Genomic DNA, 20,223 nt, shown 5'->3' on the forward strand with positions numbered 1-20,223 from the left:
GTGTGTGTGTGTGTGTGTGTGTGTGTGTGTGTGTGTGTATGTGTGTGTGTGGTGTGTGTGTGTGTGTGTGCGCTCCTTGAAAGAAAGAGATACTGATAGTATCCCTCCCTCCCTTTCTTTGCTGTGCCTCTCTCTCCTTTCTCTTTTCTGGATTGCTATCTCTACTTACTTTAAACTCTCCCTATTATTTTTTGTGTGTATGTATGTTATATGCATATGTATAGATATAGGTGAGAACAGACATCATTCAAAAACAAAACCCCCACCAGTAACGACCAAACTCTAGATGCGTAGGCCCCCAAACCATCAGGAATAATGAAGCCAAAGTGTCTCTATAAAGCAGCGCTCCTAACTGCAATGTTCTAAAATCCTGAAAAAACAAACTTAGCTGGTTCACAAGACAAGAATTTCAAAACAGAAATTATAAATATATTTAAAGAACCCAAAGAGGATAGAGAAAGAAGAAAATCATGGTAAAGGCATGGAAAATATCCTCAGTAAAATAAATCACAGAAGAAAACTCCCCAACTTATGAAAGAAATGCCTATTCAGGAAGAAGAGATCTGTGGAACACTAAGTAGACAGGACCAGAAGATACATTTCCATGACTATTAGAGATGACACTAGGAGGAATACTTCAATCTGAGGAAAGAGGACACAGGGAACAAATAACACCAGGACATGAAGTCAAAAGAGATCTGAGAAGACACCATAGAACTACCAAAATGACAGGCGTTATACACACCTTCAATGATAGCTCTAAAATATTAACGGTCTCAATTCCCCAATAAAAATATATGGTTTGGCAAAAACAAAACAAAAAAAAGCCCACATAAAATAGAGGACCTAGAGATAAATCACCATAGCCATAGTCACCTTGACAAGGAGCTAAAACATACATCGGAAAAAAGATAGCCTCTTTAACAAATGGTGCTGGGACAATAAGAAATCTGAATGTAGAAGAATAATACTAGATGCCAGTCTCTCACCCTAGACAAAAATCAATTCAAAACAGATTAAGACTTTTCATGTATGATATGAAGTTTTGAAGCTGTAAGAAGAAAACAAACAGAAAATGGTCCAAGTCAGCGAGCAGTAAACGGTAAACAAGACTAGACGGCAAGCGGAGCTACTACCAGAGTGAAACAGCAGCCTGCAAAACAGAAGACAATCTGGGCTACACATTTATCTAATAAGGAACTAATATTCAGAAATATAAATGACTCAAACAAAAACCCAAATAAGTCAATAAATAAATGAGCAAACAAACTAAACAGAGAACTCTCAAAAGTACAAATCATAAATACATGAAAACAATGTTCAACACCCCTGAGCTATCAACGTGATGCAGATCAGAAGTATCTTCAGATCCCACCTTACCCCAGTGAGAATGGCTAATATTCAAGAAAACAACACCTGCTAGAGAGGACACAGGGAAAAGGAATGACAGACCATTGGTGAAAATGTAAATCATTCCATCCATAACTGAAATCTGAATGGAACTCCCCACAATGCAAAAAACAGAACTACTATAGCATCCAGCTATCCCACTTCTTGGTACACAGCCAAAGGAAAGAAAGTCAGTATGTAATAAAGATATCCATTCACTCAAGCTTACTGTGGGAGGCAGAAGGAGTCAGAAGAAATAGTGGGAAGGTTACAGGCCAGATTGCAGCATGGCAGCATGAAATCAAAACAAGGCCGCAGAGAACCAACTCCTGTAAAATCTCTCTGACCTCCACATACATGTACCATACTGTATGCCTGCTGCTCTTTCTCGCTCTCTTTCTTTGTGTATCTGTCTTTTTTTCTCTTTCACACACACACACACACACCAATTACACAAAATCTTTTTCTGGTAAACTAACACCCTACTGTTAAGGTCCAAGACACTAGTGTTATAGGAATATCACAATATAAAGACCAGCCCCGCATGCGGGGTTTCATGAGTTAACAGCTAAGACACAGTTCAGTTCTAGAATATTTACATGCACAAGCCTGGGTTTCAACCCCCCAATGACACAAGACAAACAAACAAAAGAAAGAAAGAATGAATAATTATTACCTGTCCTGGGCTCTTTCATTGGTCTACACACTGTCCACTGATTTTGATGAGGGTCATATCTTTCAATGCTTGACAAATGCGAGACACCATTATGCCCACCTACCACAAAAATAAAACCTAGCATAACTCCGACGCCAAAGTGAATCCTTTTATCAGCCATGGAAGCAACCATCTCCCAGGAATCCTTACTTGGATCATAACGTTCCACACTGCAAGTATTTACATGAGGAAGAATTAATTCATAGGTTATTTTGTTACTTTTTCTGCCAAAGCAAAACTAAAACCCACCACAGTTTAAAAAACTAAGTAAACAAATAAATAAAAATAATAGTAATTTGTCCCAAATGTTTGGGCATCTGTAGAAAAAAATTTCAGGTATAAAAGTTTGCTTTGCGGAAAGGATACAACAATAGCTGCATGTCATTCTTTTATACAGTCAGATAAGATATCCATGAGAGATTGGTTGTGGAACCAATTTCATGGATGCACGCATCCCTCACACAAAATGGTAGTATAGTATATATGAGCACAAAATTTTTTCATTAGATTGCTCGCAATGAGTGAAATACCACTCCAATAGGTAAAATTCTTTAGAGCATCAATTTTAAACAGAGGTTTAGAACCATGATTCATAGTACATACAATCAGTAACTTGTAAACTTTACTTTTCTTATCTATATTTCTCCTTCATTCCAAGACCATACTACAGAGTACAGAAATCTCTCATTCATTCTAATAGTGTAACGACATGTCTATATGTTATTATTAAAGTATGACCATAGAATCCAAAAAGGAGTATGAAATAAGATTTTAATTTTAAAATCTGCTTCTTTAAAAAAATACTATACATACATAAATATGAGGTTGAAGATAGCACAGGAAAGAGATAAGCACGTGGGACATGGCTCTTTCCTCCCATCGTGGGGTCCAAAGGCTGAACTCCGTTTGTCAGGCTGGCACAGCAAGCACATTTACCCACTGAGCAATCTTACTGGCCCAAAATGTTAATGTTGCGATGTCTTATAATGTGCTGGAATGCATGAATTGCACTTCTACTTTATTATAATAAGCAATGTAAGAAAAGATCATGCACACACATAGATACACACATAATTGCATCCTATAAAAATCTAAATTTGTCTAATTTGTTTTAGGTCTAAAATGTAGTTCGCTACATTAGTTGAATATAAAATTTATTAGGAGAGATCTGAATCTCAGTGATAAAAAACAATTACACTTAGGACAGTCCAAATTCTCAAATGTCTGTCAATATTACTTAAGCATATTTAAAAAGTCTATTCATATGCACAAGTTATTTAAAATTCAAAAATGACTGTAAATCGTGCTTCTGTAAAAACCTACAAACATAAGCAATTCAATTATTATGTTAAATACCTGTTCATGTGAGCAGGGCCATATCCACCAATGGCATATATCATTCCATCCAGAACAGCCGCAGCAAAACAACTTCTTGTGGTTGTCATTGGGGCCACGGGTTGCCACTGTCTTATTTTGGGGATGTATTTCTCTACAGACTGCAAGTAAGACTGTCCATCATATCCTCCTAAAGCATAAAGTTCTCCTGCAAGGACCACCACTCCAAGGGTGCTTCGGCTCTCGTTCATCCTCTCTAGGGAAGTCCAGGTGTTTGTATCAGGATCCCAACACTCCACTGAGTTTTCGTGTTTTCTGACAGTGACATTGGGATGCATGCTAGTCTCAATACCACCTATAACATAGACTTTTTGGTCTAAAACACATATTCCAAATTCATAGCGAGGAATATTCAGAGGCGCCAGACCAATCCAAGAGTCATTCTGGGGAAAGTACATCTCCACGCTAATGAATAAGCAGAAAAACAATAGATTAAAAAACCCAAATGCTCATCAACAAGAATGTGTACTTGCATTAGTAATCAAGGTCATGCGAATCCAAACCACAATAAATCATGATGTACCTTCATACCTACGGCCAAGAGTGTTGTGCAAACGTGGACACACTGTGGCGAAGAGCATAAACTGGTACAAGCTACTCTGGAACACAATTTTATCTAACAAATTTGAAAATACATACCTTCACTTAGAATTTCACACTTAATGCGTCTCCTCTATTGAGTATCTACTATAGACAATTTTGTAGTAGGCATATCCAGAAATGCTCAATGGAGCACAAGACAATAATTCATCAAAAAGAAAATGCTAAATAAGGTGCAGTGTACATCTGTCCCATGACTAAGAAATCACGAGAGACCAATCGCCTTTGACTCCATGGGTTGTGCATACTGGGTAGGATTTAGGAGCATAGGGCCCAAGAAAGCCTTAACTCTTTGTATGGTTTTGTTGGGTTCAGGCCACCCAACACCTTACAGTATGTGCAGTCTTAAGGCCTATAGTTCTCCCATCTCCTAGTTGCTCAGCACTTAAGGAGGTGGGCTCTCTGTAGCTGCTCCATCTTTACCACAGATTTATGCCTAGGCCTACCATTGTTTCTGCTTTCTATTTAAGTAGGTAAGCCCACAGTGATTGCGTTCTGAACCTCTGGTGGGTCAAGTTGCATCTGGGCCTGCTTGAGCGACATCTGGAGTATTCAGAACGCTATGCTGAGGGCTGTGCCCAGAGTCCTGAGGCGGCCTTGGTCTGCAGGTTTGTGGAGCGTGCCCTGGGCCTAGGCCTAAAATGTTCTGCCCTCCTAGAGCTATGGCTCTGTGTAGAAGAGCAGCCGCAAAGACTATCAACATGCTGGCAGTCTCTCTTCCTCCTGGTGGGAGGTTCTGGCATCCTTATACCCATGCTGGCATCTTTAGTCTGTGGGATTCACATGGTCCCAGCTGTGGTTTGTTCTTAAGCAAACCTTTTCAACCCTTGACACACAAAGGCTGTGAATTTCTCAACTTTTCCATTCTAATTCTCACTTAATTATAAATCCTATCTTTGGGTCATTTCTTTCCTCTCACATCTTAAGTATATTTACTTAAAAATAGCCACAAAGCAAAACAGCTGCTTAGAAATTCTTTGGCCAGATAGCCTAGCCTATTACCCAGGGGCAGTGTTAGTAAAATGAGGGATGCGTTCTTCACAAGTTTTTAACAAGTTCTTTGCAATTGCACAAGGGTGGCATTTCCGCCAAGTTCCCAGTCCATGTTCTTCATATCTGTCTAAGGCTCTATCACAACCGCCCTCGGCCACCCACACTTCCCCCAATATGCCTGCCACATATGGTACAGGTATATCTAAGAAGATTCAGACTGATTCTTCTTGAATCTAGAACTGTCTTTAATGTTCGGCCATAAAAACCTAGAACAATCCTTCAGATCTGATCAACATGCATCCGTTACCCAGTTTCCACAGTGCTTCCTCACTTCCAAGCATTTGCTACAGCCACAGTCCTGCTTCCTGGCACCAACTGTTCTGTCAGGTTATTTTAGTTTTGTTTGTTTTTTTCTGCCCTACCAGAAAATTACTGATTGGGTATAATATAAACAATGGAAGTTTATTTGGCTCATGGCTCTTAACACTGGGAGGGCCTGGCTCTGACAAGCATGTTTTTTTCTTTTACTACATCATAACATAGTAGAAGAAGCTATTGGCAACACACAAAAGAAAATCAAAGGAGCCAAACCCCTCTCTTCTAGAGCAAATCCACTTCCATGGTCATGCTAATACTGCTAAATAATTGCTAAACAGCCAGGGGGTCTTACAAAATAAGATATTTAGTTAGAGTAAGAAAAAAACAAAAAACAACCTCACAGTGGAAATGAAACCAGAAGTTCTAAGGTGGATTACCCAGAATTCATGGATTTCCACTTACCTAAATCATGTTAGGTAACTCATTAAAACAGATACTGCACAAAGGTACTCATCCTAATGATTCTGAGTGCTGTTGGTTTTATTTTGAAGTAGTGTTTTACTATGTAGGCTTGGTTGCTTAGAACTCCTTGGGTAACACATGGTAACCTCAAGCTCATGGCTATCCTCCTGTCCCAGTCTCCTAAATCCTGGGATTACAGGACTATAGTACTACACTTGGCCCCAATAAAGTCTTCTAAGGACAAACGGTGATCACTTATATTGATACTTTCATGGGACGAGTATAAATTGTGCTGCTACTTATCCATCTGAGAGTTCACACAATGACTTAAAGTAGTCTCAATTACACTATCATCCTTATGACTCTACCTAGGGAGATGCTTGGTTCTTTTTTCAATTTCCTAAACTACCTAACCAACCCACACTTTCTTCTCTAGCGAACCTTAAGCCATTTATATATATATAAAATCCAGAGAACAGGATCTCCTCAGACCCTTTCTCTCATTTCTCTGTTCTACCTGAATATACAAATATTCTAGTCTTCCTCCCTCTTTTCTGTTATGTCCTACTATTTCAAGATCTTGTTCTATCAGTGACCATTTCTTTGTCCTACATCTTCAGCCTGCTCCCTCTTTATTTTGGCATCTTCTTTCAAATATTCTCAATGGTTCTATTCAAGAACAAAATAAAACAAAATCAGAGCTTCCCAACTTGTCCATTGCTGTCTTCACTTTTCTCACTGTGACTCTTTCTCAACAGGGTATACCTACAACATTCCAACAATTCTGCTGACATGAAAGTCACTAGTGGTCTTTATACTGCCACATATAACAGCTACTATCGTTAGCTTTCTGAACCTTTTCTTTACACTTTAATTTGATGATCATATTCCCTCCTTCTTGACAAACAAATTCCTTGAGGTCCATGACACTATTTATTCTTGGTTTTCCACCTCTAAAATGTTTCTGGATTGACATTCATCAATCAATCCTTTGTCCTTTCTATATGTTCTTACTGGGTCAAAAAAAAAAAAAGACACTTATTCTGGTAACGGAGTCCATCAAAGATGTCATTGTTTAATTTATACCTTTATCTCTCTCTCTCCCTTTCTGTCTCTCTCTCTCTCTCTTTTGGGGGGGAAGGTTTTGAGACAGGGTTTCTCTGTAGTTTTTGGAGCCTGTTCCTAGAACTAGCACTTGTGGTCCAGGCTGGCCTCGAACTCACAGAGATTCCGCCTATCTCTGCCTCTTGAGTGCTGGGGTATAGGCATGTGCCACCACTGCCCAGCTTAATTTAGACTTTTCAACTATGCTGTGGGACTTCCACAAGATTTCTGGATAAACGCACTCATATTCAATAAGCAGTAGGACATTTTTACTTGAATATTGATGTGGGAGTGTAATATATCAATCTGTTGATTTCATTGGTTAAGCAATAAAGAAACTGCTTGGCCCTGATAGGTTAAAACATAGGTGGGAGGAGTAAACAGAAGAGAATGCTGGGAGGAAGAAGAAGTGAGCTCAGAGAGACGCCATGCTCCTGTCTCCCGGGTGGACGTGAGAGCTCTGCTCTCTGAGGCAGACGCATGAAGCTCAGACCCAGGATGGACGTAGGCTAGAATCTTTCCCGGTAAGACTGATGCTACACAGATTATTAGAGATGGGTTGATCGGGATATGAGAATTAGCCTGTAAGGGCTAGAGTTAATGGGCCAAGCAGTGTTTAAAAGAATACAGTGTCTGTGTAATTATTTTGGGGCATAAGCTAGCAGGCGGCCGGGGTGCTGGGAATGCAGTCCTGCCACTAATATTACATCAGAATATTTAATAGGTACTCAATCTCCATGTATCTGAAACTGAACACACTGTTCCCTTAAAGTGGCTCCCTGTCTTGTATTTCTCCTTCTTGGTAGTAAACTTTCACTTCTTTATTAATTTCAAAAATCTCATCTATATTTGCTTTCTCCCTCTCCTTCAGCATCCTTCTCCTCTATCCATCTAAGAACCAAATCCCATCAATTTACTCTCTCAAAACATCTCTTAAACTACCCTATTCTCTTGCCCATTCTTTCTTTCATTAAGACATTTATTCTTGTTATATGTGTATGCTTCCATGGCTGGTGCCTACAGGGGCCAGAAGAAGGTGTCATATCTCTTGGAACAGGAGTTACAGATAGTTGTGAGGGCCAAAGGGTGCTGGGAACGCAACCTGGGACTTCTGCAAAAGCAGGCAATACTCTAAACTACTAGAACTTAATCCGGCTCCCCTTGCCTGTACTGTACTTCTACAACAGCTTCTTATCTACACACTCCGAGGTTATTTAATATGGTTTTTCTAAGTTTCTCTAAAATGCAGCCAAAATGATCTGATATGTAAGTCTGATCATTACACTAGCCCCTTTAAAACTCTTTTGTAACATATATAAACATCTTCTCATTGGCATACAGTAATATCAGAAATGGCTTAGGATGACAACCACTCACTAGTCAGTCAGAACTTTTGATTTTTCACTATCAAACAGCTTTTATATTTTATGACCTATACTGTACCATGCCTTTGTCTCTGCATATTTCCTTATCTCTTAGTTTGTTTGACTCTTATTTTCATTTCAATACTTACCTTAAACACTAGCTTCCATACAAAATCTCCCCTAAGTTGTCCAAATGGAATAAATACTGCTCCTAAATAACTGCATAGAATTATCTTTATCATTGCATTAGCATACTATATAAAATATTTCATTCTTCACTAAAGTATGGACTTATTGAAGGCTCTTTATCTAGCACTGTTTGGTGTCGAATTAAACTGAATAATCATCAAGTTGGTTCCAATTTTTCCATAGTTATCAATAATGCTTCAGTAAACATCTTTGTAAAAATGATACTTTAAAATTTACTATGACACAAAGAGAAAAAAGATTATTAGATGTAAATATAAAAATATTTTCCTAATTTTCAATGACAAGTTCATTGTTTTTAATATTTGAGAAACCAAAAGGAAATTACATAAGGATTTTATCAATATATATTCATATTTGAAATTCTGTCACATCAGTTACTCAATTCATGCCAACAGTCCTTTCTTTTAAGCCTGAGTCAAACAGTTAACATGAGTGAATACCACAGGCAATACCCTACTTGTAGATCAATCTTAATAACAGTACTTCTAGGCTAGAAAGGAAATGCACAGTGAAACATATTTAAAATTAGAATAAATGAATTGTCATTGATGATATAACAAGTTTCCTACAGTTGGAGAAAGAAAATAGTTAACCAGAGTTTTGGAAATGGCGAGAAAGAAATCCACAGTATTGAAAGAATATGTCAAACATCAACACTTTCACAAAGTGACCTCTATGAAAGGAAAGACAAAGAACCTCCAGCTATGTTGTAAGTGTCAAAGGGTGACTTCCATAAAGAAATAAATCAAGGGTTGACAAACAAAAGTCATGGCCTAAATTCAGTCCTTCTATTTTTGCAAATAAAGTTTTATTGGAACACATCCATGCTTAATCATTTATATACTGCCTATGGTTGCTCTCATCTCACAAAGGTGGAATTAAGTAGATGCAACAAAGACAAGAAGGCCCACCAGTCTGAGATATAGTCTATTGGGCTTTTCACAGAACAGACTGACAATCCCTGCTGTAAAATATTAGGAAAATAAAAACTTTTTTACAATTGTAAAAAACAAAATGAAAACAATTTCACATGAAAGTTATTTAGGGTAGTTTATGCTCTTCTAATCAACTGTTTTCATTCTAGCCCACTCCTCCGTCGGCCCTCATCTCGGATTCCTAGCTCTCTTCTTTAGCACACTGTTAGAAGGAAGAGGAGGAGAGGATGAAGTGTGAGGACAGAGGAAAGGGGAGAAAAAGGAAGAGGAGGAGAAGGAAGTAGAAATAAACATTAGAAAATCAGTATATAACCAGGATAGATCAATGTACACACTTGGGGTGAAGGAAGAACTAATAATTGAGTATAATAGAGAATGTATGGAAATATGATTAAAATACTCTCATAAATAATTTAGGAAATAAAAAAGGAAAGAAAGAACATCAAAACAGCAAATGAAAGGAAAATAAAAATATTTCTTAAATACAGAAAATTAGCACATTTAAAAAGCACAATATGTGACAGTATTACTCCTTTAAAAAAAAAACCCATTTATTTACCTATCCAAACAGGCAAAGAGTCCAGATTTTCCTCCTACTGCACACAATACTTTGGGAGCACAGCGAGGTCGCGTCATCAAGACTGTCTGATGCGAGAGTCTATGTTCTGGCATGAAGTGGTACTTTAGGGCTTCATTCAAGAGATGTTTACAAGTACGATCGTCACGGATAAGGTGATTTGCTTCATAGAGCCTAGTGAGGAACTTAACGCTCAGCAATGGTAATCGTACACTGTTCAGCAGCTGTGCTAAGTATTTCTGGCGTTCTTGCACATCATACTTGATCCAAGACTCTAATGCATAAAAAACTGTCTCTTCGGTAGCTACATTCAAGCAGTCATTGGAGACAATTTCATCCAAATCAGCATGCGTAAGCTCAAAAAACTCTTCTGTCTGGCAAACAGATTCAAAATTCTGGCATATGTATTTAGTAGCCGCCAAATAAAGGTCATGACAACCATACGTCTCTGCAAAACGGGAAATTCCAATACAGTTACCAGGGTCAAGCTGGCTTTCAAGAAATGCACAGCATTCCTTCAGGACAAGTTTTATCTGGAGCAGGTTTGCTGCTGGTAGGAGAGATTCAACGGTGTCCTGAGAAATGAAAACTGTCCCCGTGTAGGCGTACTCCACGATGGCCTGCAGCGCAGCTTCATCAATGCACTGGAACTCAACCTCACTGTTCTCCTTCTCAGAAAGGTTTCCAGTGAACATAGCCTTGAAGTATGGGCTGATGCTGGCAAGAACCACTTTATGAGCATGAATTTTAACATCACCTACTCGAAGAATGATGTCACAGAGTTCGTGATGCTGACGAAGGAGATTCAAGCCCTGCAGAAGTTGTTCTGAATGCAAATGGGTTAGGTTAGCAAGCATGTAGGTCGGGGCTGTGTGGTCCATCTACAGAAAGTAAAAGACAAAGACGGTTATTTCAAAATGCCATGCCAATGTGAGCCTGTGTCCCAAAGTGCACAAGTCAGACTTATTTATTCACTACTTTGCTGGGTTTTAAACAGTGAACACTAAAACAGAGGCTTTTAGAGATAAAGGAATTTATCATCTAATGCAACTGCTTTGTTATAGAGATTAGGAAGTGGAGACCCAAATTGTTCTATGATAAGGCCAAACCATATGGACTTTTAGACATAAACTAAATGTTTCATTGATTATTTTCATTACTCAGCAAGCACTACAATAAAATACAAATATGTGGAGAAAAATTGCTTACAGCCAAATTAGTTTTGAAACTCCCTTTTTTCAAGAATAGCACCAATAATACCAATTGACAGTGACTTTGTAAGCATAAAGTTTCATATAAAGGATAAATAGCACATATGGTTCCATATCGTACATGAGGTTCACTTCATTAAATTGCCTCTTCCTATGACCTCCATGCTTACTAACTCACATTCTTGCCCATAATAGTCTTTCATTCCAATAATGCTCATATGAGTATTAATGTTATAGCTCTCTATAAAACGTACTATCTCTCAATTGTTTTCTTAGTAAGTGTTAAGTATTGTCTATAACCTTTCCCTTTTCATCCTCCTCAGTCTAGGTTACAATTAAATTTCTATAAAAGTCTATTCCTTTACATGAGGTTAACTTAAGTATATACGTGCAGATTTGTAACCCCCACTCTCATTTATCTGATTTATCAAGGAGAATTATAGTCAGGCTGAACAGTGAACAATGAACAAGGTCAATGGAAAATAGAAAGGTTGAAAAGCAAGAGCTAGATACTTTATAAGAACATATTTTTCCCAAACTAAACAATTACATTCCAAGATAGTTACAAAGACCTACAAATGAGATTCCAGAGATATAGGACTGGACACTAATCTAAAAAGTGAGACTAAATTTTATAAACAGTCTAAGAAGATTCATCTTAACTCCAGATAATACTCTAAAATTAGCACGGATATGATTCGCAATTGCCTTAAATGGATTAAGTCAGTCTAAAGGGGCTAACAATAATAAGGCACACCAGAGACTTCATTTCTTCTCACAGCGAACTTAGGGTTTTCTATCAAAAAAGTGTATTTGTATCTTTCGAGACTAGTAAAGAATTTTATAATGCCTCTCAAGATTTTTGAAAACAGGCCAGGCGGTGGTGGCGAACGCCTTTAACTTGGGAGGCAGAGGCAGGCGGATCTCTGTGAGTTCGAGACCAGCCTGGTCTACAAGAGCTAGTTCCAGGACAGGCTCCAAAACCACAGAGAAACCCTGTCTTGAAAAAGCAAAAAAAAAAAAAAAAAAAAAAAAAAAAAGATTTTTGAAAACAAATCTAAACCTATAATTTAGTCCAGGTAGGCAAATGCCCAGTGCATACTACTAAAAGAAAAGGGACTGGGGGATGTAGAATTAGGATGACCATACTCTGGCTCTGCCCATATCCTTTGTAGTGATCATGAAATGGCCAGGAGGGGCAGCAAAAATACTGGACAACAAATTAAGGATCCTAAAAGACCTGATATTTAACATAATTTTAATAGGGATTAAAATATCAACATTCCAAAATACTGGCACAAGCATAAAGGAGAGAAATAACTGATCTGAGAGATGGTTTAAGGATTTAGGGATTTTAATCTCAGTACCACTTTAACACCTAATCTGATGTGGGTTTAAGCTTCACTAATAGAATTATATTGCATGGAATGTCAAAAAGGAGACTTTGTTCTGAAATGTCAGTTCATATAGGTGCATAGACTTTAGGCATCACCCTAAAGAAAACTGAAACAAACCAGAATACCCACTGAAGAGAAGAATTCAGATCATGTCAAATGAGTAATAGAACTGAGGGTACTGAGTCTAGGGAGAAGGAAAACTGAGGATTATGTGGTAAGTCAGGGAATAAATGCTGCTCAATTATAGTAAGGGTGAATTTGAGGATTAGCTGAATTTATAAATATGAAATGTTTATAATAGTGTTGATCAGTAAGGTCTCAACAATTGCACTAACTTTGTCTTCATGAATATTTTTAGTTGTTTACCTGAGTGGTGTTTCGCTTTCTATGTTGCACTACCTCTTAGTATTAGATAAGAAACTCATTCTAGGGTTTGTGGTACAGGTGGTATAAAAGTATAACACAATATAACTTGTAAATAATATGTGTACACACACAATACATAAAGCACACACATGTGATACATATTACACAGATCCAGAGAGGCACACCAATATAATTTCAAGAGACATAGTTCTAGAATCAGACTGCTTAGTTTATAGTATTGTCTAAACTGTTTAATAACTGTATGACCCTGTGAAGGTCACTTTAAAGCCTCAGTTTTCTCATGTGCACAGCACAGCAAAACAGCATTAAAAGGGGGAAATGTCTTTCTGTTGCAGGCATATACCTGCAATACTTATTAGATGTTACTTATCAGTAACAGTATTAGCCTTAAGACTTTAGTTTTCCCACTCTTCTATGTGTACCAAAAAAGGAAGGACTCTTGCTTACCGTCTACTGGGGCAGGGCCAATGCCTGACTATGCTAGCAGTAAAGATGCAGTGAGCCACATGAGGACTTGGATGCTATGTTGGATTTAGACAGTTTACTTCTTAGGCAGCAGAAAGAACAGCTCTAGAGCCTAGACCCTCGACCCACACATAGAAAAGGACAGTGCCAGACAACAGAAGCTGGCTGCCTGACTTCCTACTAGTTCTTAAGGATCCCAGCCTACACTCTGAAGGTGAGCAGTTTTATATTCGGTGACTCTATTCTAAAAGGGTGGGGGTAACCCCTCACCCGTGGACATCATCATAGCAGGAATGTGGAAGAACCTAGCTCACGACACACTTACAGGACAGATGGAAAGGCTAGTGAGTGGTGCCCACATCAGCTCCTAGGAGCCCTCTGCGTCTCTAGGGTTCCTGCCTCATGCAGGGTCAATAAGTACTACGGCTGCATCCACACACTTACATCCTTAGAGTACGTCTTCATCTCATTTTAGCCAATGTGCGAACTATTCATTTCAAACATCAGTTTATTTCATACCAGATTAATAATAACTATCAGAAATTAAAAATAGATGAAAAAAGGTCCTTGGTAAAGAACTCTTGTACATGCTTCTTCCACCATACTGGCCAGTAGGTGAAAACGCTTTGCTATTCAGGCCTCAAGGCTGAGTTTGAGTTGATCCCCAAAACTCACAGTGAAAAGAGAGAACTGACTCCCAAAAGTTGTTCTTTGACCTCAATACATGTGAATGACACATGGTTCTCTCTTTGTCCCCTCTCTCTCTCACACAAACAAAAATGTTTAAACTAAAAACAATTATTGAGAACTAAAGTTACATAAGTAAATCATATTTTTAATGCTCAACTAAAGTAATTATCAATAAAACTTGAAAGGGGGAGGTTAAAATAGGAACTTAAAATTAATGACACACTAGGTTTATCATATTCCATTATCAAAAATTCTAATGTGATCTCTTTCCTGTCTCAAGAAATATGTCTTAAAAACTTACAGAAGTTATTCAGATATAGGGTTTAAAACATGGTCTTTGTACCAAAAGTATCAGTATCACTTAGGAGCCTAATTGAAATGAATCTTCCTGTGTTCCATCGTGGACAGAGAGAGTGAGAAAGCACAGAGCGGAGGACAGCCTGCTTCAGCTCCTGGCGAGTACTACCCTTGTGAACCCCGAGAACACAGAGCGGAGGAGGCTAGACAGCCGCTTCAGCTCCCCTGACAAGTTCTATGCTTGTGAACTCTGAGCATCAGGTCAACTATTTCTAGCCACAATACTGCAAAGTTTACTTGTAACTTAGTCAATATTCATAACTTTTATTATATTTTGTTCTCAGTTATCTATCCATAAATGTCTAAAAGTAACTCAAAGAAAAAATTATTTCTGATCTTCAAACCCCATACTATGAAATAATTTGACTATGTTTCTTTATCTCAATAACAGTCGTATGGAGAAGGAAGGACGAGTACCACTGAAAACAGGACAGAACAGTGAAGAAAATATGAACTAGAGCCAGACAGGTCGAGTTAAGTCCACATTTGGCTACCTAACAGCCAACCTACCTAACAGTGAGCGACCTTGGGCATATGTTCATTTAATATACAAATACATATAATATGTAATTTCAGAGCTGAGACTGGTGGTTCACATCTTCAATCCAAGCACTTAGGTGGCTGAGGCAGGAGAATTTATGATGAGTTCCAGCCCAGCCTGGGATAAAGGGTGAGATCCTGTCTCAAACAAACAAATCTAAAAAAGTAAGGCTATAAAGAACAAAGGATAAATGTACACAGGTGTAAACATCCAGAACACATAAACACTATATCAGGGCATTAGAACAAACCAAAGAGGAATCCAGGTAGTAACAACTCCCTTCTGTTGATGGTCTAATAGTTGATTTGATATACTGAATTGCCTCTACATGCTAGCCATATTTTCTGTTTTAACTTTTGTTAAAACAAATACTTAAGAGTTCTATACATATATGAACTTAGTTAGTTAATATTGAACAAACAGTATCAATGTCTAAGTTTCAACAAGGTAACAGCATTGTAGTTCATTTCTAATGATATTCATGTTGTGCCAATACTCACATGTTAAAAGACGGCTTCACAATTTTAGGTTCTAAAACCAAGATAATAAAGACCAGGCTGCGAGTTTAGTACCTATCTACTTAATTGACATCTAAGCTACAAAGAAGTGCTGCTGAAATCAGCTGGGAGGCAATTAACTGCCACCATATAAATATAGATCACAGCCACAGCAATAGAGAAGAAATGAGAGTATATGTAATGTGATTTTACAGATCAGATGTTTATCATAACTGCTCTGTCTTTTCTTTTTCCTTTGTTCACCTTTCCTTACAGTAGAATTCAACCAGTTATAATATGTGCTTACCATCTACAGAATAAAGTGGCAATATTGCATGCTCCCTGAAAATTATTTTCATTATATCTAGAGAAACAAAAGTAAAATTACCTGCCTGTCACTAACATAAATCCTTATGTTTTAGGTTTGGAAACATAAAGCAGAAAGCAAGGGCTCTATAGGGAGACCCTGTTTCAAAACAACAACAACAAAAGCTCACAATTCCTTAACCTAATTAAAGCTCTGACGCAATTAACAAGATTCGGAACAGAAACAGAAAAAGGGTAGATAAAAATATATGATCAAATAATACATAAACATATAAAGGTTAATTATGGAAGAAAATCAAATTTTGTCCTAGAGTTTTAGCACCCTTTTCCCTTTCACCAATCTTCCAAAAGCTCTAAGCAAACAGCTAAATTGACTTTCTTCTTCTGATCCTTAAAATATATCTAATACAAATAAAGAATACAGAGCCTCTATCGGTTGTTATGAGTATTAGATGAGTTAATATTTGCTAAGTATTAGCACAGAATTCAGCACATAGCACACAATAAACGGACTAAATTATTGGTTAATAACTTTTCATTTCCATTGTACTTATTAAGGACAACTTCTTAAACTATACACGTCCTTATGGTGTACAGAATTTATTTTCAGTTCCAATATTTCAGGGATGTTTATAAAATTTGGGTAAGAACACACAAAGGCATAAAGTGAACTTTTTGTGGAATAGAATATTTACTTAACTTTGTCAAGATGTGTTGCATTTGTTTTATGTTGCAGAATAATTGCTTAGCTATGTAAAGATGTGATGCATTTGTTTTACCTTGCCTGCTTAAGGCACCTGATTGGCTTAATAAAAAGCTGAATGGCGGGGCTGGAGAACAGAGAGAATAAGTAAGAAGAGGAATCTAGGCTGGAGAAAGAACGAGGGAGGAAAAGGAGATGCCCAGGGCCAGCCATCTAGCCAGCCTCCAGCCAGCCAAAGCAGGAAAGAAGGATGAACAGAATGAAAGAAAGGTAAAAGCCCCAAAGCAAAACATAGATTAAAGAGAAACAGGTTAAATTAAGTTATAAGAGTTAGTGGGACAAGCCTAAGCTAAGGTCGAGCATTCATAACTAAAATTAAGTCTACATGTAATGATTGGGGGCTGTTGGACCAAGAAAACCTGCTTCAGTGATTCATATGACAAGTTCATTACCTCTGACTCTGGAAATAAAGCATGCATCTAGAGCAACTGTGTTTACCCTTCTTAAGAGCAGCTCAATGAACGAAGATAAGCAGCACATACCTTCCTGTAATCTGCTACCTTAGTTAATTATTTGGAAATCTTAAAAATTTTGCTTTACTCAAATTTGCAATTTTCAGTATAGTCCTAACTACTTCCTTTCAATTTTATGAGGTTTATTGTCACAACAGAAAGTGTATTTATTATTAAAACCCTGCTCTTCAGCACATGCCTTTATTCCCAGAATTTGAGAAGCAGAGGCAAGCAGATCTCTGAGTTGAAGGACAGCTTGGTCTACAAAATGAGTTCCTCAACAGCCAAGGCTATACAGAGAAATCCTGTCTCAAAAATCCAAAAGAAAACAAAACAAAACAAAAATTCAAAAACAAAAAACGCTGTTTTTTATCTTAACTCTATTATTACACATGAATGCTTTTCTAGTAAACATAGAAAGGACTTCAAGACTTCAAAAATAAGACTAAAAGAAACTTAAGTACTTTTAAGATATAAACAAAATATATACTAAACAAGATATACATTCTATAAGATCATCTAACAGACAGTAAGACATGTGACAGTGAAGTCTCATTTCCTAAATATCCACAATCAAACTGGTGTATTTCCAAATCTTCAAGGAGATGTAACGTAACCGACATAAATACACTCTGTAATACACATTGAGCTACAGGGACCTGAGAGGAAGAAGCACTCATCTTGCTTTGCTTGAAGGAAAAGGACAGGGCAACAGCTCAATTTATGGGTCCTTGTCTTTTAAGTAGTGTTCTTTATAGAGGGAAAGGATCGTTCTTATATTTCTGCCATAACTAATAATGAAATTATTCAAAACTAAGTCCCTTTTCTTTGATACTGATTACCACACAACCTTAGGCTGGTTAGTAACTTGGCTTCCTAAGTTCTTAGATACATGAAGAGTATGCTGGAGTTTTCAATCTGAAAATTCTCATCCCCAGAAAGAATTACCTTCTATTCCAACATAAACTGGCATTCTAATGTGTACATTCTAATGCATACATCATTCTCCTGTTTCTTTCGTATGGACTGGGTTCCTGAAGTCTGAGAACATATGAATAGAACAATACATTTAAGCACTTTAGGTTGGAAATAGGAATCTGTCAAGTTCTCCTCCACCCTCCCACTCTGTGCCCCCAGCCCACACCTTTTTTCGTAGTACTGTGAATATAATACAGAACCTTGCATACTAGGCAAGTGCTCTACCAAGACCCAGCCACTTGGCAGTCGCTCCTTCTCACTGACAGGTGTTAACAGTCATCTCTTGTTTTTTATTCCTGTCCTTATCCTGCCTCTAAAAATAGAAAAGGGACAGGGACAGCAAGGTTTTTGTTGTTGTTTTTCTAGTAAAATATATTTGCTAAATCAAACTTAAATAGATCCACTTACTAGATTTCCCTACTAAGCAAAGCCCTGGCTTCAATGTCCAGCACAGTGAAACAAGACCAAACAACAGCCGCAAAGCACAAACTACAAAAGCTAACGAGGAAACTAGCTAGGCTTGAAACCAAAGCACAGGCAAAAACATCATACAGCCTCGTTGTATGACTATATGACTACTTTTCCAAAAAAGAAAAGAAAAATCTATGATATTTAAATTGTGCAATAATAAAAAAGATAAAATTTCAATTTGCTTCACCAGGAGTATCAATTATGGTTATAAAGCATTTTGTCATACGTGACTCAATTATTGCAAGATCTCAAAAAGTAATATAATGGAGCATGTTAGCACACAACTTTAATATCAGTACTTGGAAGACAACAATAACAACAACAACAAAAAAAAAAACAGAAAAACCAAGTAATTCAAGAGACACCCCATTTGGTACAAGGCAGGGCAGAAATACTTGCATTTGAACATAAACTTGAAACTTCAAACTTAGAAACTTAGTCTTTTACCACTAGGTCACTGAAAAGTAATTGTCTTATTTCTTTAAAAAGTCTGCTTTCCCCTACCCCCTCCCAATCTGTCTTTAAACCTGGAATGGCAGTGCAACTCGTAATCTCAACATTCAGAGGGCCAAGACAGGAGTTCAAGGCCAGTCACGTACAGCAATTGTCTGTTTCAAATACAGAAACAAAAGTTGCGCTTTCATACCCAAAGCGTTTGACTTTACAGACTGATACACTTAGTTCTCCTTATGGTTGCATTTAAAAGGGAAAACATCCGTCAGCCATCACATTCTCAGTTCCTTTAAAATGATGTCTATCAACCCTAAATCCTCTGGGCAGAATTCTCTTTGGACTGTGATGGCAAGAACTTGCACCACAACTGAAACTGTCTAGCGATCTCCGTCTCCAGGAGACTGAAAAACTGCAGAGACGCTGGAGGATCCTACTGGGAGACTGGAGAAGTGCAGGTGAGTCCCACAGAGGATACCTTGGAAAGATCTGAAGCACTTCGTCTAATGCAAAGTGGTTAGTTAGCTATATAGGGAAGGTAAAGATTCTGCACATCTTTAAGAAAACTGAGTGATGCAGACATGAAAACTAACATAAGCCTTTAACACTCCACAGCCATCAGGCGACGAGAGGAAAAGGAAGCATGGAAGAGGAAAGCGGGACAAGGAAGATCCCCAAAGACTAGGAATTCTTTTTTTAAATAAGAAAGAAGAAGAAAGAAAAAAGGAAAGTACTCTGTCTTTAAGACCCACGTTTGACATCGATTGGGTTCTCCTGTACTGATGAGTAGTTTGCTGAAAGAAAGAATCTCACTCAGGAGTACAGAGTAAACGCTTACAATGGTAACCAACCCTGCAGAACATGTCGCCTCTGCCTGCTCCGGTACAGACTCTTCCTCTGGCTCATGTGCACACAGGCAACACTCGGCCAAAGCCTGCACCACGGGATAAAAGCAAAACGGAAAATACCTGAGTCCCAGGAATAACACCTGCAATGACAGGAGGAGGAGCCACGGAAAACTGGAACCGGGACAAGAATCTCACTTGCGCTGGTCAAACCTCTACTCTTACGGGTGGGGCGGGAAACTTCCGCCCCGTGCAGGGAAGCGTCATTTCCGTTTAAGGTCTTGACCCCGCCTCACAGCTCTGGCAGCGTTTCAACATTCCGACTTCCTC

General features: G+C 38.1%; 1 protein-coding gene across 1 annotated transcript in view; it reads right to left on the bottom strand.

Annotated features, from left to right (window-relative positions):
- The window catches only part of Klhl28 (kelch like family member 28), a 25,470-nt gene extending 5,280 nt beyond the window's left edge, over nucleotides 1-20,190 (bottom strand). Inside the window, exons 1-4 of the mRNA XM_005343119.2 lie at nucleotides 20,017-20,190; nucleotides 10,045-10,943; nucleotides 3,461-3,904; nucleotides 2,066-2,274 (exon numbers count right to left, since the gene is read on the bottom strand). Coding sequence (XP_005343176.1) covers nucleotides 2,066-2,274; nucleotides 3,461-3,904; nucleotides 10,045-10,943 — 1,552 coding nt within the window. The 5' untranslated portion in view covers nucleotides 20,017-20,190. The remainder of the gene's footprint in view (nucleotides 1-2,065; nucleotides 2,275-3,460; nucleotides 3,905-10,044; nucleotides 10,944-20,016) is intronic.
- Nucleotides 20,191-20,223: the final 33 nt, after the last annotated feature.

The sequence above is a fragment of the Microtus ochrogaster genome, chromosome 1, assembly GCF_000317375.1.
Source record: "Microtus ochrogaster isolate Prairie Vole_2 chromosome 1, MicOch1.0, whole genome shotgun sequence".
NCBI lineage: Eukaryota > Metazoa > Chordata > Mammalia > Rodentia > Cricetidae > Microtus > Microtus ochrogaster.